Genomic DNA, 19,699 nt, shown 5'->3' with positions numbered 1-19,699 from the left:
AAGAATTCTATGAGATTCATTTGGCACAATTTACCTTTGGTAAAACCATGCTGTCTCGGATCTTGCAACTTATTGGCTTCCAGGAAATTCACTATCTTTTCCTTCAGCATCACTTCCTTTACTTTTCCAATAACCAAAGTGAGGCTTACCGACCTGTAGTTTCCAACTTCTTCCCTATCACCACTTTTGTGAAGATGGACCACATCCGCTCTTCTCCAATCCCATGGAACTTCTCCCATCTCCAAGGATTTATTAAACAAATGTTTAAGAGGACCCGCCCGAACCTCTCTGAACTCCCTCAGTATCCTGGGGTGGATCCCGTCTGGTCGCATGGCTTTGTCCACCTTTACATTTTCAAGTTGTTCATACACATTCACTTCCGTGAACGGTGCTATATCCGCTCCATTCTCATATGTACTTTTGCCAATCGATCGTGGTCCTTCTCCAGGATTTTCTTCAGTGAAAACAGAACAAAAATATTTGTTTAGCGAGTTTGCTTTTCCTTCATCATTATCCACATAGCGGTTCGCAGCATCTTTCAGTCTCACAATTCCATTTTTAGTCTTCCTCCTTTCACTAATATACCTGAAGAAATTTTTGTCGCCCCTCTTTACATTTCTAGCCATTTGTTCTTCCGCTTGTGCTTTCGCCAGACGTATCTCTGTCTTGGCTTCTTTCAGTTTCATCCAGTATTCCTCACTGTGTTCCTCTTCTTGAGTTTTTCTGTATTTCATGAATGCCATCTCTTTAGCCTTTATTTTCTCAGCCACTTGCTTGAAGAACCATATCGGTTTCCTTTTTCTCTTGCTTTTAATTACTCTCCTTACATAAAGGTTTGTGGCCATATTTATAGCTTCTTTCAGCCTGGACTACTGCCCTTCCACTTCTCGTATGTTCCCCCAGCCTATCAGCTCCTTCCGATTCCGCAGATGGAACCTTCCAATCTACATCCGGCAGATTGAAATCTCCCAGCAACAGCACTTCTCTTTTCTTTCCCAACTTATGGATATCTGTGACCAGATCTTTATCTAGTTCCTACGATTGTGTCGGAGGTCTGTAGACAGCACCCATGTGGACAGAGCTTCCATTATCTCTTTTTAAGGTGATCCATATTGCTTCTTCCTTTCCCCAGGCTCCTGTCATTTCAGTCACTGTAATATCATTTCTCACATACAGAGCTACTCCTCCACCTTTATGACCATCTCTATCCTTCCTAAATAGATTATAGCCTGGTATGTTTGCATCCCATTCATAGGAATTATTGAGCCATGTTCTCCGTGATTGCAACAACATCTAAGTCTGCCTCTAACATCAGGGCTTGCAGGTCATGAACTTTGTTGCTTAGACTGTGAGCATTTGTGGTCATCGCTTTCCATCTACATTTCAGTGGCATTTTTGTCTTCTGTTTGGTTTTTTGTCTAGTCTCACTTTCTGCTGTGTTGATTAGAAGTGATTTACTAAGATTATTGTTTTCATTGCTTTCCTTTCTAGTGTCACATTTTGTCTTTAGCTTTAGCTGGGGGTGATCACTTGAAGTGACCTGACTCCATATGCCACCCCCGCCATCTAGTTTAAATGCCTACAAGCATATTGTCTAAATTTCTCCCTTTTTTCTCCACAGTGAGATGCAGCCCGTCATTACAATATAGTCTTTTGTTTTTCCATGTATTGCCCCATCCTCCTATGTACCTAAAACCTTCTTTGTGACACTAGGCTTTGAGCCAGCTATTGAAATTTGCAGTACTTCGCAATCTTTTATCTCCCTTTCCAAAGGTAGGTAGTACTTCAGAAAAAGCTATTGTTTGTACCAACGGTTTTAACCCCTCCCCCAGCTCCTGAAAAGCTCTCTGTACTGCAAGTGGGGTATTACTGGACAAGTAATTCATTCCCCGATGGATAACTACATCAGTGTTTGTCTCCTTAGTTTCTTTTCTGATTATAGGGATTATTTGCTTGGTACTCCTGGTAGCTGAGGAGCCTGAAAGGCATTTCACTTTGCATGGCCCCTTGAACTGTGAAGGTTAATGTCTCTGATGATGGAATCCCCTAGTAGCAACAGTTTCCTGGTATGAGTTTCAATATTAGTGCTATGGGGGTGACTTTTCTCTTTGGGCACCTTCATTGCTTTTTGTTCCACCTTCACCGCTTTTTGTTCTGCCTCAGTTCTATTTTCAGGGACATCACAGTGCTGTAATGGAGCAAACGAATTCTGTAGGGGCAACACTTGTGAGGGCAGATGCTTCTGTGCTACATAATGTAGTCTTCCTGAGCCTACTGTGAACCATCTATTCTTAGGTGGTTTTATCCTTTGAGGCAGTGGTGAGAAGTTGGTATGATTCTGTGCAGTCATAGAAGCTGCTTTAAGTGCATTCAATTCCTGTTTTAGCTTACTGAGCTCCTGTTTTAAACTAGCAAGCTGAAGACAGATAGGACAAGCCTTAAGTCTGCAGATGGTTTGCCTTGGACAATTATTACAGAGAATAAAAGTCATCTTGATCGGTTGAAATGGGTATGAACAGGTGTACTGTTAACAGGGTTAACAGTCTGCAAGATTGCCTGTGTGTGACTGAGGAGTAAAGTTAATGATTTTTGGCTTGTCTATGTATGACTGGTTAAACCCTGGGGTGGGTGGGTGGGTCTATAAGTCCCAGGGAGCCTGAAAGGTGCTGTATGAAAAATGTTTTCTGGGTCGGGCCAGCAATGATACAGTCTGATAAATTCAATTTGAATCAATAATCAGATTCCACTAGAATATAATTTTCCTTTAGTAAATCTAAATATTCCCACTAATTACAGCAGTTTCATCAATGCAAAATGCAAATTTATAACCAGTTGGGAGACTAAGGCTGCTTTTCATTTGCCTAGGATTGGCAGAAACTTGTCCACAAAGTTAGAATGCTACAGCAAGAGTTAGCAGGGTGTAGGACAAGAAGCAGTTAGAAAAAACCCTATCCTCTCTACTATCATAGCTAGGCAAGAAGGGAAAGATTTGTTGTTTTTCTTGTTGTTATTTTTGTCTCTTTTTTTGGGGGGGGGGGGCAGGGTTAGGAGACAGAAAAATGCACCACAATACAGATTCACAGGACAACTTAATTAAGCAATAACCAATACATTCAAGAGAATAGATTTATAGGTGAAATATTTTTGTGCATGAAAGAGGAGCATGACTTGGGTGTGATGAATAGATGATCTTAAGTTGGTCAAACAAGTAGAAAAGGTGATGGCAATATCTCCTTTCTCTTCCCCCTCCTCATCCCTCCCTCCCCATGCAAAGTTTTTCCTTTGAACTGACCGCTACTCCTTGTAAGCACCTTTGTAAATCCTAGTCCAAGATTCACCACTCCTCTGAATCAATCCCCCCATAAGCCCCCCCCCCCCGAGCCTACATGAAACAATCCCTGATGGTCCAGTGCAATGTAGTAGGAGTGATCCCCAGTCACTCATACACCTTCTTGCTGTGGGTTCAAAATAGCTCCCATGACCCCTAGCAATTTTCTTGCCCATATATGGCAGCTTGATTGACATTCTAGCATTTGAATGGTGGGGGAAGGCTTTGATAGGGCGGAGAGAAGGAGGATAAGATAGGAAGGGACATACTTTATATAGCTGCGGCCCCTTTAAAGTTGGTGCTCAGAGCCAGTTTTGATCTGGTGTTATTTTTCTACAGAAAACCTGCAGAGTTCAATAGAAGCTGTTATTCAATTTGCATAGTAGTGAATTGCTTGGTGTGCATTTGCATACTTTGCATCTCATTATTATGCCACCTACAATGTGTCTTACAATAAAATATTGTACACCTTTGCCTTTTAATGCACATTGGGCCAAATTCTATATATGCAGCTTAAAACATCCACACAGAAAACATGTCCTCTTAAACCTATTCTATAAGCGGTGCCTAGATTTATGTGCGGTATATAGAATATGCTTAGTCAATATCCTAGCACCTAAAATTACATGCATTCATTTACACCAAGGAAAACGGTGTAAATCCCGGCATGTAGATTTAGGTGCAGAGAGCCATATTCTATAATAATACACATAAATTTTGTAAAACATCCATGAAACATTCATTTCCCCACTTATAATCCTGCCCCTTTTTGCCTGTGTGCATTAAAATTTAGGTGCAGTGCATTACAGAATACACTTAGGGAGTTGTGCATGTAAAATCTAATTATTGCCAATTAGTGCTCATTGTTGCTTACTAAGTGCTGTTAACAATGCTGATTGGCTTGTTAAGCCAATTAAGTTACACACGTTGTCATAGAATATGCTTGGATTTCAGCACGGAATGCTAGGCGCGCTATATAGAATCTTGGGGATTAAGGGTAAAAAATCATGCAATATTCATTTAATGCATATTAGTGATTATCCCCTTAATATAATTATTTATATTTTTATTTCTTATGATATTTTAATTATTATTGCATTTTTATACTCTGTTACATATTGTTATATATTCTTGATAGTATTAATTGCTATGATATATTTATTTGTTATATTTTATCATATATTATTCCATTTGATTTCATAACATATGCTGAGCATGGTTTTACCGATTGAAAGGTGTGACCCAAATTAAGATTAATCTGATTTGCATCACATTTCATTGTTAAAATGTATTTTTAAAAATAACAATGATTATTATTCCTTGATTGTCTAGGTTCAGGCTTTTACTATTTATTCACTGCATTGATACTCACTGTCTTCTTGTAATTAGGGTTTTATTGAATTGGTTGATTTAAGAGCAAACATTATAAGAATGTTTATTACCTTAAAAATGTACTCTGATTAGACATCTACAGCGAGAAATTCTGTTTGAAGCTTGGGTGGCTCTGAGCACACAATCCAACAAAGCAAAAATCAATTTTGTTGGCATACCAGATGACAAAATCAACTTCTTAGTTTTTTTATACTATGGAAAATTCTTCATAAAAATATAAAACTATTGAATTCTGAATGTACCTCACAGCTTGGTATTTTTACCCAGCAGAGTTTCTCTGCCCTATTGCACTGGGGATGATAGACACAGATTAATCTCCAACTGTTTCTGTATACATTTAGCTAATAAATAAAAGGAAGGAACTTTTCTGTTAGTGCTAGCCCATTACATTTCTCTCAGAAAAGTACAATGAATCAATAATGGTGTCTCCTGCTACAAAATAAATAAATGCATATGTCCTAAAATACTGCAGTTAGAAAGTGAATAATTTCTCTCATTAGATTAAAAACGGAGACACTTACTCAAGTAATGAATACTCCCCCCCACCCCCCCACAACCTACGGTTACCATATGGCTCCAGAAAAAGGAGGACGGATTGAGCCAGCCGGGTTTTACTTCCATTGCTTTCAATGGAAGTAATTGAGCCAGCCGGGTTTTACTTCCATCAATGGAAGTAAAACCCGGCTGCCTCAATCCGTCCTCCTTTTTCTGGAGCCATATGGTAACCCTACCCCCACCCCCACACACACATTCTCTTGCTGATGGGGGAAAATAACTATGTATTGATTAAGCACAGAGACTTTAAGATAATATTTTGAACATAGTATATGCTTATGTTTTTGTGTATAACCTCTTATTGCCCACATTATTTTTTTTCAGTTTTCTTTTATTTTCAGATTTCCTCTAGATCAATCCTTTTAAAAATCTATTTCTTTCTACTTTGATTTCACAGGTGGAAAATGCAAAAAGAGATAGGGAAGTATTGCAAGTGCTGGTGCACATCATTTCTTAGCACAAATATACAATGTCATCATCAAATGAAAGCACAGTTCACAAAAGGTTATAAGGCATTTTACTAAAATGTAAGAAAATTTTGCAGAGGCTACATGTTAGTTGCAAAACATTAATGTACATTAAAAGGGAGATTCTGTATATGGCAACTGAAAATTCTACGTGGAAATCATTTTTGCCTAAGCATATTTTATAATATTTACATGTAGCATATAGAATATGCTTAGTTGATAGCCCAGTGCCTAAAGCTACACACTTCCACTTCCACTAATGAAAATGTAGCATAAATCCCTACAGTTAGATTTATGCAGACTGGGCCATATTCTATAACAATGTTGCTTAAATGTGGGAATGCTCATGAAATGCCCATTTCCCTGCCAATAGTCATGCCCCCTTTAAACTGTGTGTTTTAGAATTTAGGCACAGTTCATTACATTATGTTAAGATCTGACAGACTATTACAACCAAGAATTTCTAAGCAGATAACATCAAGAAAAGGAGCATACTTCAGATAATTATACAAAGTAGAAAATTTAAGAGCCAAGATACTACATTTATAAATTATGGAATATATTTTCTGAAAAGAAAAGTCTTTAGTAATTTTCGAAACTCAGAATAATGTTCCTTATGTCTTAAAAAAGATGGAGACAATTCCAGCTAGAAGTCGATTGGTAAGTTAGAGAAGATTTTAAATATCTCCAAGCCTTTACATTACAAGTCATGGGAAAATCTAGCAAAAAAGATTTCTGGTAGCTCCCCATAGTTCCTGTTAAAGAAGACAAAAAGATCAATCAGATAATGAAAAACCTTGAAAGTCAAGACCAATACTTTAAATTGCAGTCTAGCCTCAACCAGCAACTAATGTAACTGCGACATAAAGAAAGAAATAGTCATATTTCCCTGATGAAAAAATTAACCTAATTGTAGCATTCTGTACTCTCTGTAACTTCAGTATTAAAGTTTTTCTGCAACCAATATAGATGGAGTTACAGTAGTCCGATAATGGCAATATTAATAATTGCACTACTAAATGAAAAATTGTGGGTTCAAAATTTTTATGAATAACCCAAAGCCTTTTAAGTAAAAAAGGCTTTACTAACCACCTTATTGACCTGAGAGGTAAAAGAAAGTTGGCTGTCCAGTTCCACACCTAAAACTCTTGAAATTGAATCAAGAGCTAGGTCAGAATTGCCAAGTCTGATAGTAGGATTGTCTTTCAAAAAGGTTAAAGAACCAATCCAAAGATATTTAGTCTTTTGTGTAGTTTCAACCTAAATGATTGTACCCAATTAGCAACTGCCTGTAAACAGTGCAACATAATTGACTTGTGAGAAGAATTTCCTGATGTAAAATATATTAATACTGTGATGTCATCTGCATATATAAAATTGCAACTGAAGTAGATCTAAATTGCTAATGGTTTCATTAAAACATTAAACAATGAAGGTGAAAGGGGAGATCCCTGAGGCACTCCACATATCGCATCCCAAGGGTCAGAAAATTCACCTTGCATCTTTATATGATCTGGATAGAAAGCCTTGAACCCAAGACAACACAAAGCCCTGAATCCCCAACAACTCTAAGAGAGACAACAAAATGGCATAACCTACCAGGTCAAAAACACTAGACAAGTCAGATTGAGATATGCGTGTAAATTTTAATTGCCAATTAGTGCTCATTATTGCTAGATAAGTGCTGTTAACAATGCTGATTGGCTTGTTAAGTCAATTAAATTATACACATTGTTATGGAATATGCTTAGATTTAGGCACGGAATGCTAGGCGTGATATATAGAATCCGTAAGTAACTGCAAAGCCTTTGTACTAACTGCTGGGGAAGATGCCCAACATTATCCCATATAGATAACACAAATATAATACATTTTTGATGGATGTACCTATTGAGTTGATGTTAAATGTTCTCTGTTGTGTGTTAACACTTAATAGATAGAAAGTGATCACAACAAAAACACGATGATGAAAATCTGCAGTATTCGAGCTACACTGAACCAAATCTATGTAGCAAGAGTGATGAAGGAAACAAAACAAAATTTTAGCTAAACTAGTTGACATAACACTTAGGTACAGGTTAACAGAAAAGTCTGCTCCCACCTGGTCATTTCTTATTCAGAAGGAGGTAATGAATATATGTCAACTATGCAGTAAATAGGTATCTCAGTTCCCATATTTGTGTTTTTTCACCCCTAAATAACAAAAACATCCAAACAGGTAACCAAAATTGCCAGCATTAAAAATAGCAGTAAGACAATTTAAAATTCATTCTTCCTGGGGGGCAGGATGCACCCTGTATAATGAGTATGGCACGTGTCTTTCAAACCTCCTTCAAGCTGTTGACATCTTGTTTTCATTTGATTACTTTGTTTTGTGAATTGTAAATATTTGTCTCTGTACTTTTGTTCAATAAAAATAAAGATTGAGGAAAAGTACATAAAAGTTACTATGCATTATGTTGGCACTTGCATAGTATTCATACTTACTCACACATAACATGCATAAACGTCTGACAATTCAATTAAGTGGACGTTTTCTTGGCCACAGCTTTATTAAATACTATTCAGAGCTATATATAACAGAATTTAACTTCAATTACAAATTTAATTTAATATAGTCATCAATTCTTTCATATCCCTTTTCACAGTTAGTCGGTACTGACCTAGTCGCCTATGTTTAATCCATAAAATACATGACTACTCAACACCAGTTCCTTGTAAAGTGAGATCTGCAGTGTCATCAAGGCCTCACCTCTGCTTATGGCGGTTTCACACACATGCACATTAACCACTAATAAACAACATTTTAGGTCATCTTTTCACATTAATTGAAGGTCGCCTGTATTTTCTTTTAATTTCTGACAGTTGCGACTTCCTAAACCTAATATAAACCTCCATAAGAACCACCAGTACCTGATCTCAATACCCTCTCACCCAGAACTACACTTCACATTTAGGGAAGGAATGGATGGGAATAAGTTAAATCCCTTAGGGGTCCTTTTACTAAGCTGTGGGGAAAAGGGCACTTCAGTAGTGGCAGGGGCCATTTTTCCTGCATGCCAGAGCCCTTTTTACCACAGCGGGTAAAATACTTCCCAAAAAATGGCCACACGGTAAGATAACCCTTACTGTGTGACCATGTGGTAGGGAGAACTTACTGCCATTCACTGAGTTGGCGGTAAGGGCTCCCGATGTAAACGTTTCTCTTCTTAAACCCAACTACCACCCTTCCCACCAGATTCTCCTCACAAAAGCCAGCCAACTCACTTGATGACTCCCTCTCTCTTGATACCCCTTCCCAACCTGACTCGTCCAATCAGTTTCAAGGCTTGTGACCATTCCAGCTGTATTCCACCCTATTATTCCCAACCCCTTTTCATCAAATATATCCCTTCATGGTTCTTACATTCAAAATTAATTAACATCAATTTTTTTTAATGCTATGCCGATCAATTATATTTAATTATTTAACATTGCATTTCCTATCAAATTTAGGGGTCCTTTTACCAAGCTGCAGTAAAAGGGTCCCTGCGGTAGCATCGGTGCCCCACTGCTCTGCTGGGAAGTGTGTGAGGCCAGTCTACTAAGAATGCTGGCTCCCCATACATCCTAATGGCTTGTTTTTGTGTGTTTTTTCATTTGGGTTTTTTTTTTTTTAATGGTCCAAAAAGCTAGATGCACTGAGCACAAAAACATCTAGCAAGTGGTCATTTTCAAAACAAAAAGTTGGACGTTTTTCTTGTTTGAAAATGGCCATGTTTGTTACTGGAGTTTTCAGCAAAATGTTCAAAATCAGATTTAGACGCCGAATCAAAAATGCCCCTCCACATGTCATAAAGAAAAAAATAACACTAACTTTCCATTGTTTCTGTTATTTTGCAGGTCAGTTGAAAGTGGAGTACAAGTTGAAAAATATTGACTGTGAAACAGAAGGAAGCTTTTACTCTTTATTGTGATTTTTAAATAATGAGGACTTGTCGCTGTTTGGCATTCATTATCTGCACCTGTATGATCCATTTGGATTATGCAACATTGTTCCAGAAAAGGAATAGCAAATACCTACACATGGAAAATATAAAGGCCCATTCAGAAGAAAAGGGAAAGGTGCTACAACGCAGTAAGCGTGGCTGGATGTGGAACCAATTTTTTCTTCTGGAGGAGTACTTAGGTTCAGATACTCAGTATGTGGGAAAGGTAAGATGCATAGCTTAAAAAAATACTAATCTATTTGATCATTTCTCCTCACTATTGTTTAATGGTCTCCTAACTGGTGAGAGAGATTGTATACCCACTTAACTGAAATCTGGTCTTCAAGTAAATATGTAAAACAGAAATAAATGTGAGCATGCATTTGCTGTTCTTTAATTTATCTGCTTGACTTACTCTGAAAATCAAAACTGTTGGAGGGTTTTCAGGGCTGGATTTCAGAACTAGTGCTGCAAAAACAATTAGAAAATTAACCTACAGTGCCCTAAAGCTAATATATCAAAATAATCATTAAAAAAAATTGCATGCTTTGCTTTCTGAATGCTTTAAATAAAATATAATATAAATTCCAAAATAAAATATGCACTGGCTAGCACAGCAGAATAATTTTATATCTGATAGCATTTTTTTAAAAAAGCACTTTCAAATATATTTGAAGAAGTCTACAAAGATTCTAAATGCTTCACAGATCACTAATACACTATGAGGGGCATAATTGAAAATTTTCCTGAGGACTTCCTCGTAGGACGTCCCAGCGAAGGGGCAGGGAAACCCATATTATCGAAACAAGATGGGTGTCCATCTTTCATTTCAATAATACGGTCGAGGATGCCCAAATCTTGACATTTAGGTCATCCCTAGAGATGGTCGTCCTTAGACTTGGTCATGTCTGATTTTCGGCGATAATGGAAACTAAGGACTCCCATCTCAGAAATGACCAAATGCAAGCCCTTTGGTCGTGGGAGGAGCCAGCATTCATAGTGCACTGGTCCCCCTGATATGCCGGAACACCAACCGGGCACCCTAGGGGGCACTGTAGTGGATTCATAAATCGCTTCCAGGTACATAGCTCCCTTACCTTGTGTGCTGAGCCCCCCAAAACCTACTACCCACAACTGTATACCATTACCATAGCCCTTATGGGTGAAAGGGGGCACCTAGATGTGGGTATAGTGGGTTTCTGGTGGGTTTTGAAGGGCTCACATTTACCACCACAAGTGTAACAGGTAGGGGGGGATGGGCCTGGGTCCGCCTGCCTGAAGTGCACTGCACCCACTAAAACTGCTCCAGGGACCTGCATACTGCTGTCATGGAGCTGGGTATGACATTTGAGGCTGGCAAAAAATATAAAAAAAAATTTTTTAGGGTGGGAGGGAGTTAGTGACCACTGGGAGAGTAAGGGGAGGTCATCCCCGATTCCCTCTGGTGGTCATCTGGTCAGTTCAGGCCCCTTTTTGTGGCTTGGTCGTAAGAAAAAAGGACCAGGTAAAGTCGTCCAAGTGCTTGTCAGGGACACCCTTTTTTCCAATTATGGGTCGAGGATGCCCATGTGTTAGGCACGTTCATGTCCCGCCTTTGCTATGCCTCCGACACGCCCCCGGGAACTTTGGTCGTCCCCGCGATGGAAAGCAGTTGGGGATGCCCAAAATTGGCTTTCCATTATACCGATTTGGGCGACCCTGTGAGAAGGTCACACATATAGTGATTTGTGTCGAAAGATGGATGTCCTTCTCTTTCGAAAATAAGCCTGTAAGGTTCTCTTTTATCAAGCCACACTAGTGGTTCACCGTGCAGCAATGCTGACGGAGCCCAATCAAAGTGAATGTGCGTTATCAGCATTACTACACTGAGAGCTACTAGTGTGACTTAATAAAAGAGACCATAACAGAATAATTCCAGATAGTTTTCAGAGTACTATATTATATAGAGAACAATTTTCAAATTTGCTTATGAAGGAAAAATAGCATGCTTTAACCACAGGTCTGAAAACTGCAGACCTGCAATGGGGTTAAAAATCCTTGTGTTATTCCACAATCTTTAAACTTTTATCCTCATTGAGAGGAGATATTCCCAGGGTCATTATTAGATCAGGGTAGGACAAGTGTGCATTTAAATGGCATTTTCAAATCATGGCACACAAGTTTCTGCCAATAATCTACCCACAGAAAATACATCCTTGGTGTATCCTTTGTATCAGTAAGTATTTTTGCTTTGAGAATTGCTACAAACCCAGAATTATGTATGGAATTTTCCCAATTTGGAAAATTTGAAAACTGTCCTGTTAATCTGCACAAATGGACATTTATTTTCCTACTTAATATGTTGTGCTTTGTTTCTTGCATCTGTTTTCCTTCATTTTGTTTTAGTATATCTTATTTGTCTTCAATTCATTGCTTGGTCCTTCTCTAAAGTTAAAGGGTAAAGTGTCATGGATTTGATATACTGCCTTTCTATTGTACAACCAAAGTGGTTTACATATACTGTATTATATGCAGGTATTTTCTCTGTTCCTAGTGGGTTCACAACCTAAGTTTTGTACCTGGGGCAATGGAAGGTTAAGAGACTTGCTAGGGATACAAATTAAGGTTATAGCATAGATTTGTTACGCTTCTTTTATTGAAAGTTTTTTTTATTTGTTAATGCATGAATTAATATGATGTCAAATGTTCTGAAAATTTACATAGCAGTGTCTCCATTTTGCTTCGATAATGATGTGAGTTATCATGCTGGAGAAGCTGTTCAAAATTGTAAACATGTAGGGGCTCTTTTCTAAAGTATGTTAAGCTGTGAATGTGCAATTTAGAATGCATTAACCATAGATGTACATTAACTACTACAACAGTAGTATGACAGTTTGTGTGTGGTAATTTGCATGTTAACTTCATATTGTGTAAAGGGGCAGGAATTAGGCAGATCATGAGTACAGCATGGGCACAGTTACGAAGGGGCCCTTTTACAAAGGCGTGTAAGGGCATCCTATAAAAGGGCCTTTTTTAACGGGCCACAAAATGGACGTGCGGCAAAATAAAAACCAGCGTGTATCCATTTTCAGCTGAGATCTTACTGCCACCCATTGACAGTGGTAAGGTCTCATGCGCTACCCGGGCGATAGGCATGTAGTGTGCACATACTGCCATCGACTGCCGGGTAAGCGCCATGTGGTAGAAAATAGAAAAGCTTTTCTACTGCATCTTTTCTGCAAGCGCCAAAATCAGAATTACCCAGTGGTACTGCTAATATGGCGCATTCTACCCGTGCATTAGCCCTCCTACGACTTTGTAAAAGAACCCCTTAATGTGGTTTCACTTATTGCCACCTCAATAGGAGGTACTAAATGCAGCTGCATTAATTGCAACCAGGTTCTGGGTGCACTAATGTATATGTTCATGCATTAATTCCAGAGGACACATTGGGCATGCCCCCAACAATTAACATGGAGCCTTTGCAATTAGGACTAATTTCTATATATGATGCCGAAAAATCAGTTAGGCATTGTTTATAGAATACATATAGCACCCAGACCCGTGACTAAACTTAGACATGACTATTTACACAAACTAAAACCTGGTGTAAATTTCCATGCCTAGCTTAGGCGTGCATTGGGCATATTCTATAGCAGTACATGTAGTTTCTAGGAATGCCCACAACCCACCCAAGCCTCTAACATGGCCACACCCCTTTTAAAATCAGTGCATTAGAATTTAGGCACACCATTTTACAGAATATGCTTAGAAAGTTGCACATGTAAATTCTAATTAGTGTCAACAATTGCTCATTATTGACCATTTATCAGCACCGATTGGCTTGCACATGCAAATTTAGTTGCCATATAGAGAATCTAGGGGTTAATACACACTGATTTCTGCTGTTAGGGTACATTAAGGGTCCCTTTTAGAAAGTGGAGGTAAGCCCAATGTGGGCTAACCACATGCTAATCTGGAGCTATTGCCAGCCCAACACTAACTCGGTGGTAATCGGGCAGCACTGCATGCTACCCGGTTACCACCAGGTTAGTTGGGGAGCCCTTACCTCCACCTCAATGTGTAGCGATAAGTGCTGTCCCCCGCATGGCCATATGGTAGGAGCAATCTTACCACATACAGTGGGGGAAATAAGTATTTGATCCCTTGCTGATTTTGTAAGTTTGCCCACTGACAAAGACATGAGCAGCCCATAATTGAAGGGTAGGTTATTGGTAACAGTGAGAGATAGCACATCACAAATTAAATCCGGAAAATCACATTGTGGAAAGTATATGAATTTATTTGCATTCTGCAGAGGGAAATAAGTATTTAATCCCTCTGGCAAACAAGACCTAATACTTGGTGGCAAAACCCTTGTTGGCAAGCACAGCGGTCAGACGTCTTCTGTAGTTGATGATGAGGTTTGCACACATGTCAGGAGGAATTTTGGTCCACTCCTCTTTGCAGATCATCTCTAAATCAGTAAGAGTTCTGGGCTGTCGCTTGGCAACTCGCAGCTTCAGCTCCCTCCATAAGTTTTCAATGGGATTAAGGTCTGGTGACTGGCTAGGCCACTCCATGACCCTAATGTGCTTCTTCCTGAGCCACTCCTTTGTTGCCTTGGCTGTATGTTTTGGGTCATTGTCGTGCTGGAAGACCCAGCCACGACCCATTTTTAAGGCCCTGGCGGAGGGAAGGAGGTTGTCACTCAGAATTGTACGGTACATGGCCCCATCCATTCTCCCATTGATGCGGTGAAGTAGTCCTGTGCCCTTAGCAGAGAAACACCCCCAAAACATAACATTTCCACCTCCATGCTTGACAGTGGGGACGGTGTTCTTTGGGTCATAGGCAGCATTTCTCTTCCTCCAAACACGGCGAGTTGAGTTCATGCCAAAGAGCTCAATTTTTGTCTCATCTGACCACAGCACCTTCTCCCAATCACTCTCGGCATCATCCAGGTGTTCACTGGCAAACTTCAGACGGGCCGTCACATGTGCCTTCCGGAGCAGGGGGACCTTGCGGGCACTGCAGGATTGCAATCCGTTATGTCGTAATGTGTTACCAATGGTTTTCGTGGTGACAGTGGTCCCAGCTGCCTTGAGATCATTGACAAGTTCCCCCCTTGTAGTTGTAGGCTGATTTCTAACCTTCCTCATGATCAAGGATACCCCACGAGGTGAGATTTTGCGTGGAGCCCCAGATCTTTGTCGATTGACAGTCATTTTGTACTTCTTCCATTTTCTTACTATGGCACCAACAGTTGTCTCCTTCTCGCCCAGCGTCTTACTGATGGTTTTGTAGCCCATTCCAGCCTTGTGCAGGTGTATGATCTTGTCCCTGACATCCTTAGACAGCTCCTTGCTCTTGGCCATTTTGTAGAGGTTAGAGTCTGACTGATTCACTGAGTCTGTGGACAGGTGTCTTTCATACAGGTGACCATTGCCGACAGCTGTCTGTCATGCAGGTAACGAGTTGATTTGGAGCATCTACCTGGTCTGTAGGGGCCAGATCTCTTACTGGTTGGTGGGGGATCAAATACTTATTTCCCTCTGCAGAATGCAAATAAATTCATATACTTTCCACAATGTGATTTTCCGGATTTAATTTGTGATGTGCTATCTCTCACTGTTACCAATAACCTACCCTTCAAATATGGGCTGTTCATGTCTTTGTCAGTGGGCAAACTTACAAAATCAGCAAGGGATCAAATACTTATTTCCCCCACTGTAGTCATGTCTATTTTCAGCCTTTTTACCCACAATGGTAAAAAGGGTTGCAGCGTGTGGCAAAAATGGCTCCCGCTGCTAGACCAGGGCTCTTTTTACTGCAGCTAGGTAAAAGGACCCCTAAGTTCAAAAACAAACTTTAGTAAAAGACCCCCTTAGTGTTTTCATAAAATGGAGGTATGTTGAAGATTGGAACCCCCCCCCCCCCCCCAGGATAGCACCCATTTGAACAACCACGTGAAACACCATGCAGTACTAAAGTAAAATTGGTAGCATTGTCATTTTTAAAGGCATAAAAAACTTCTTATGGTTCTACTCTCCAAGTAACCAATTCTTTTAGAAAGTATTAGACAACTTTGAGGGACATAATCGAATGGGGGCACCCATCTCTAAGGGCACCCATCTCCGGGGATGGCCCTGGGAAGGGGCGGAGCCAACCATATGATCGAACAAGATGGGCAGCCATCTTTCATTTCGATAATACGGTCGGGGCCAGCCAAATCTCAACATTTAGGTCAACCTTAGGGATGGTCGACCTAAACGTTGAGATCACCGGACTTAGAGATGGCTGGCCTTGGTTTTCGCCGATAATGGAAACCGAGGCCAGCCATCTCAAAACCGATCAAATCCAAGCCATTTGGTTGTGGGAGGAGCCAGCATTTGTAGTGCACTGGTCCCCCTCACATGCCAGGACATCAACCGGGCACCCTAGGGGGCACTGCAGTAGACTTCATTAATTGCTCCCAGGTACATAGCTCCCTTCCCTTGGGTGCTGAGCCCCCCAAATCCCCCCCAAACCCACTCCCCACAACTGTACAGCACTACCATAGCCCTTATGGGTGAAGGGGGGCACCTACATGTGGGTAAAGTGGGTTTTTCAGGGCTCACATTTACTACCACAAGTGTAACAGGTAGGGGGGATGGGCCTGGGTCCGCCTACCTGAACTGCACTGCACCCACTAAAACTGCTCCAGGGACCTGCATACTGCTGTCATGGAGCTGGATATGACATTTGAGGCTGGCATAGAGGCTGGCAAAAAATGTTTTTCATTTTTTTTGTTTTTAGGGTGGGAGGGGGTTGGTGACCACTGGGGGAGTACTGGGAGGTTATCCCCGATTCTCTCCGGTGGTCATCTGGTCAGTTTGGACACATTTTTGAAGCTTGGTCCTGAAAATAAATGGACCAAGTAAAGTTGGCCAAATGCTCGTCAGGGCCGCCCTTCTTTTTTGCATTATCGGCTGAGGGTGGCCATCTCTTAACCACGCTCCCGTCCCGCCTTTGCTACGCTTCCAACACGCCCTCTTAAACTTTGATCACTCCTGCGACGGACTGCAGTTGAGGGCGACCAAAATCGGCTTTTGATTATGCCGATTTGGCTGCACCTGAGAGAAGGGCACCCTTCTCCTTCGAAAATAAGCAGGTTTACCATAATACAACTTTTCTTTCTATATAATTTTTTTTGTGGCTATTGTAAAATGATATGTCAGCATTCATCAGTTTTAAAATATACACCATCCTAAAGCACTCCTTATGTAGATTATCTTCAAATGTCAGTGAAATAATATAGCTTTTAGTCTTCTCAGACTAGTGCCAACTTAGGTAGACAAAAAAAAATCAGTATTCTCTGAGTTTCCCTTCATCTCTCATGGGTTTAAATGATATACAGCTTTTATATGTGCAATAATGAACATCATGCTATTGTATCCATAAGTTTCATGCATACCTAATTTAGACTCATAGATCAGTCAGTACATTACAAAATTGTTTCATTTTAAATGCATAGATGAAAGTTTCAAAATATTAGACTCCTAAGTATAATGCCAGGTATAAATCTAAAGATGTTAAGACTGGGATTATTGTACTGCATTGAAAACTATCTATGATATTGATTTATATCCACTTTAAATGAAACCTTTTATAGTGTCTAACTCTGAATGTATTTTTTTATTTTATTTTTAACAATTTACAAGTTAATTTCAAGAATATTCTTTATACAGAAAAGATAGGTAATATTGAAACTTCATATTACATAAAAGTAAAATAAGCAATATGTTATCTTATCCAGTCTCTAGTCCACAATTAAGGGGGGAGAGAACAAGGCAGAATTCCAAGAAAAATGTATATCACTACTTAAAGTTTAACATAGGAAGAGAGCAGCTCGGATTTAAAGTTAAATTAAATTATGGAGTACTGCTATTGGCTGCAAAATTGGAGTTACAGCAGTCTTCAAATCAAAAAATGAAGTTAAATGCATAGGGTCATGAAAAACATATTTCACTGAATTCAATTTCAATACACACTTGCAAAGAAAATTCAACCAAAATAATCCGCCCAATTGTAAAACCCATGGGCGGAGTTTAAGGAAAAGTTGGCACCTCTTTTGGGTTATACTGGATACATCAGGAAATACTCTAATCTTGCAATTCATAAAGAGTTTCTCTCTATGATGAAAACATTGTTTCAGTATCCAGTCTCTATCAGGTTGTAATACAAAAGTCACAATCAAAGTTGCAGGTTTAAAACCGAAAGTATTATCTTCAAGCATTTGTGTGGGATTTAATATGTCAAAAGAAGCACCAGCTCCTTCAGCGATAGTTTGATCAGTATTCTTCTTATTATAGGGTAATAGTATATTTTAGAGACCGGGGGATAGGCTTGCTCGGGAATCTTCACTATTTCCAATAGGTATTTTTTAAAAGTTATAAGAGTGGCAATAAAAGGCATTTTAGGAAAATTTATCAAACACAATGTTTTAGACCTCTGTTGGTTTTCTAAATTTTCAATCTTATATTGCAACTTCATATTTTCTTTAATCAGGTTTACTTGAGTTTGTTGAAGGAAATGAATATCACTAACAGCTATGAATGTATTTAAAGATGTTTCTAATTTCCTTATGAGTCTAACTGGTTTCTGTACATCCATTTGCTATAACCCCTTACATAATATAAACAGATTATGCCACAAAAGAAGAAGGGCATGCATGGCCAAGCCTCTCATGCAAGGGATTAAACTGAAGAAGGCATGGGTGAAAATCAAGGTCAATAAACAAGTTACCTTTTTATTGGACAAACAATACATTTCTTGACTAGCTGTTGGGAGTTATACTCTCAAATCATTAAAGAGCAGGTAAAAGTGCAGTGTGCTTTTTAAATATACTAATGAATCATAGATTCGGTGTCAGGTTTCACTGCCGGGTTTCTGGATGGCAATTTTGTGGTGCGCTGGGAGTGTGTGTGTGTGTGGGTTTGGTGATTCTTTTGGCCTGGACTTCCGAGGGTGTTTGGCGACGATGTTGTAAGCCTTGTTTCTTCATTTCTGTGTGTTCAGTGTGTTTCTTTAGTGTGTGTGTGTGTGTGTGTGTGTGTGTGTGGGTGGGTGGTGGTGGGGGGGGGGGGGGGGGTATTTGGGACCTGTATAAATAAAAGCAACCTGTGTCATGCCAGTTCTTTAGTTGCTATGGGGGGCTTCCAAGTGGGTGCCAGGGCTTGGTTTTGGGTTTTATTTTGGCTAGGTGCTTGTGTGAGCTGTATTTACAGTGCTTATGGAGGTGATATGGCTCATTAGAAATTGGGGAATTGGTGTATGCCTACCATAGGCAATGGTAAGGGATGTGGAAAAGAGCTGGTAGCCCACACGGGTGGGGGACAGGCTTGTGCAGGTGCACAGGCTGTGGGCTGTATTGTGGGGGCTGTGTCTCCTCAAGCTACACTACTGAAGAAGGGCCCACCAAGGATGGAGCTCCAGTAGCTGGGCCGTCAGCTCTCATGTCTTTGACTACGCAGACTTTTAGTGCAGCAAGTGGTGACCTGGTGTCTTCAGATCCTTTGGAGGGACCCACCTTCCTGTAAGTATTTTAGTGATTTCTTGCGTATTTTGGGTACGACGGTTGTGGGATTTTTAAATTTTGGAGCTGCTCGGCAGTTGTCTTATGGTATGATGTTACAGTGTTTAGCCTCTACAGCCTTTGTATCAAAGATGTTAGGTGTGTCTGATCCTACGAGCACTTATTTTGTGTGGTAGCTTTTTGTGGCTTCTCACACTGTGGTTTAAATTTTCATCTATGATTAGTGTGCCTTCCTTTATCTTATGACCACTTGATGTGACTTTGTGGTGTATTATCCAACATTTGTTCCTCTACGTATGAGGTTGCTTTATTTCAACTGGCCTTCGCTATGGCCTTTTTTGCAGTCTGTAAAATTGCGGAATTAGTAGCACCTTCTCAATATTCAGTAGAGTTGACGGGACTGCAGGTCACTGATATATTATTTGAGATTCTT

At 39.9% G+C, this 19,699-nt stretch overlaps 1 protein-coding gene across 1 annotated transcript in view; it reads left to right on the top strand.

The window, feature by feature from the left end:
• The first annotated feature begins 9,669 nt into the window (after positions 1–9,669).
• The window catches only part of LOC115460245 (cadherin-9-like), a 253,498-nt gene continuing 243,468 nt past the window's right edge, over positions 9,670–19,699 (top strand). Inside the window, exon 1 of the mRNA XM_030190055.1 lies at positions 9,670–9,936. Within this exon, the coding sequence (XP_030045915.1) occupies positions 9,709–9,936 (228 nt within the window). The 5' untranslated portion in view covers positions 9,670–9,708. The remainder of the gene's footprint in view (positions 9,937–19,699) is intronic.

This window comes from Microcaecilia unicolor, chromosome 1, assembly GCF_901765095.1.
Source record: "Microcaecilia unicolor chromosome 1, aMicUni1.1, whole genome shotgun sequence".
Classification (NCBI taxonomy): domain Eukaryota; kingdom Metazoa; phylum Chordata; class Amphibia; order Gymnophiona; family Siphonopidae; genus Microcaecilia; species Microcaecilia unicolor.
Note: the sequence above shows the minus strand (reverse complement) of the source record. Positions and strands in the feature narration are given on the sequence as shown.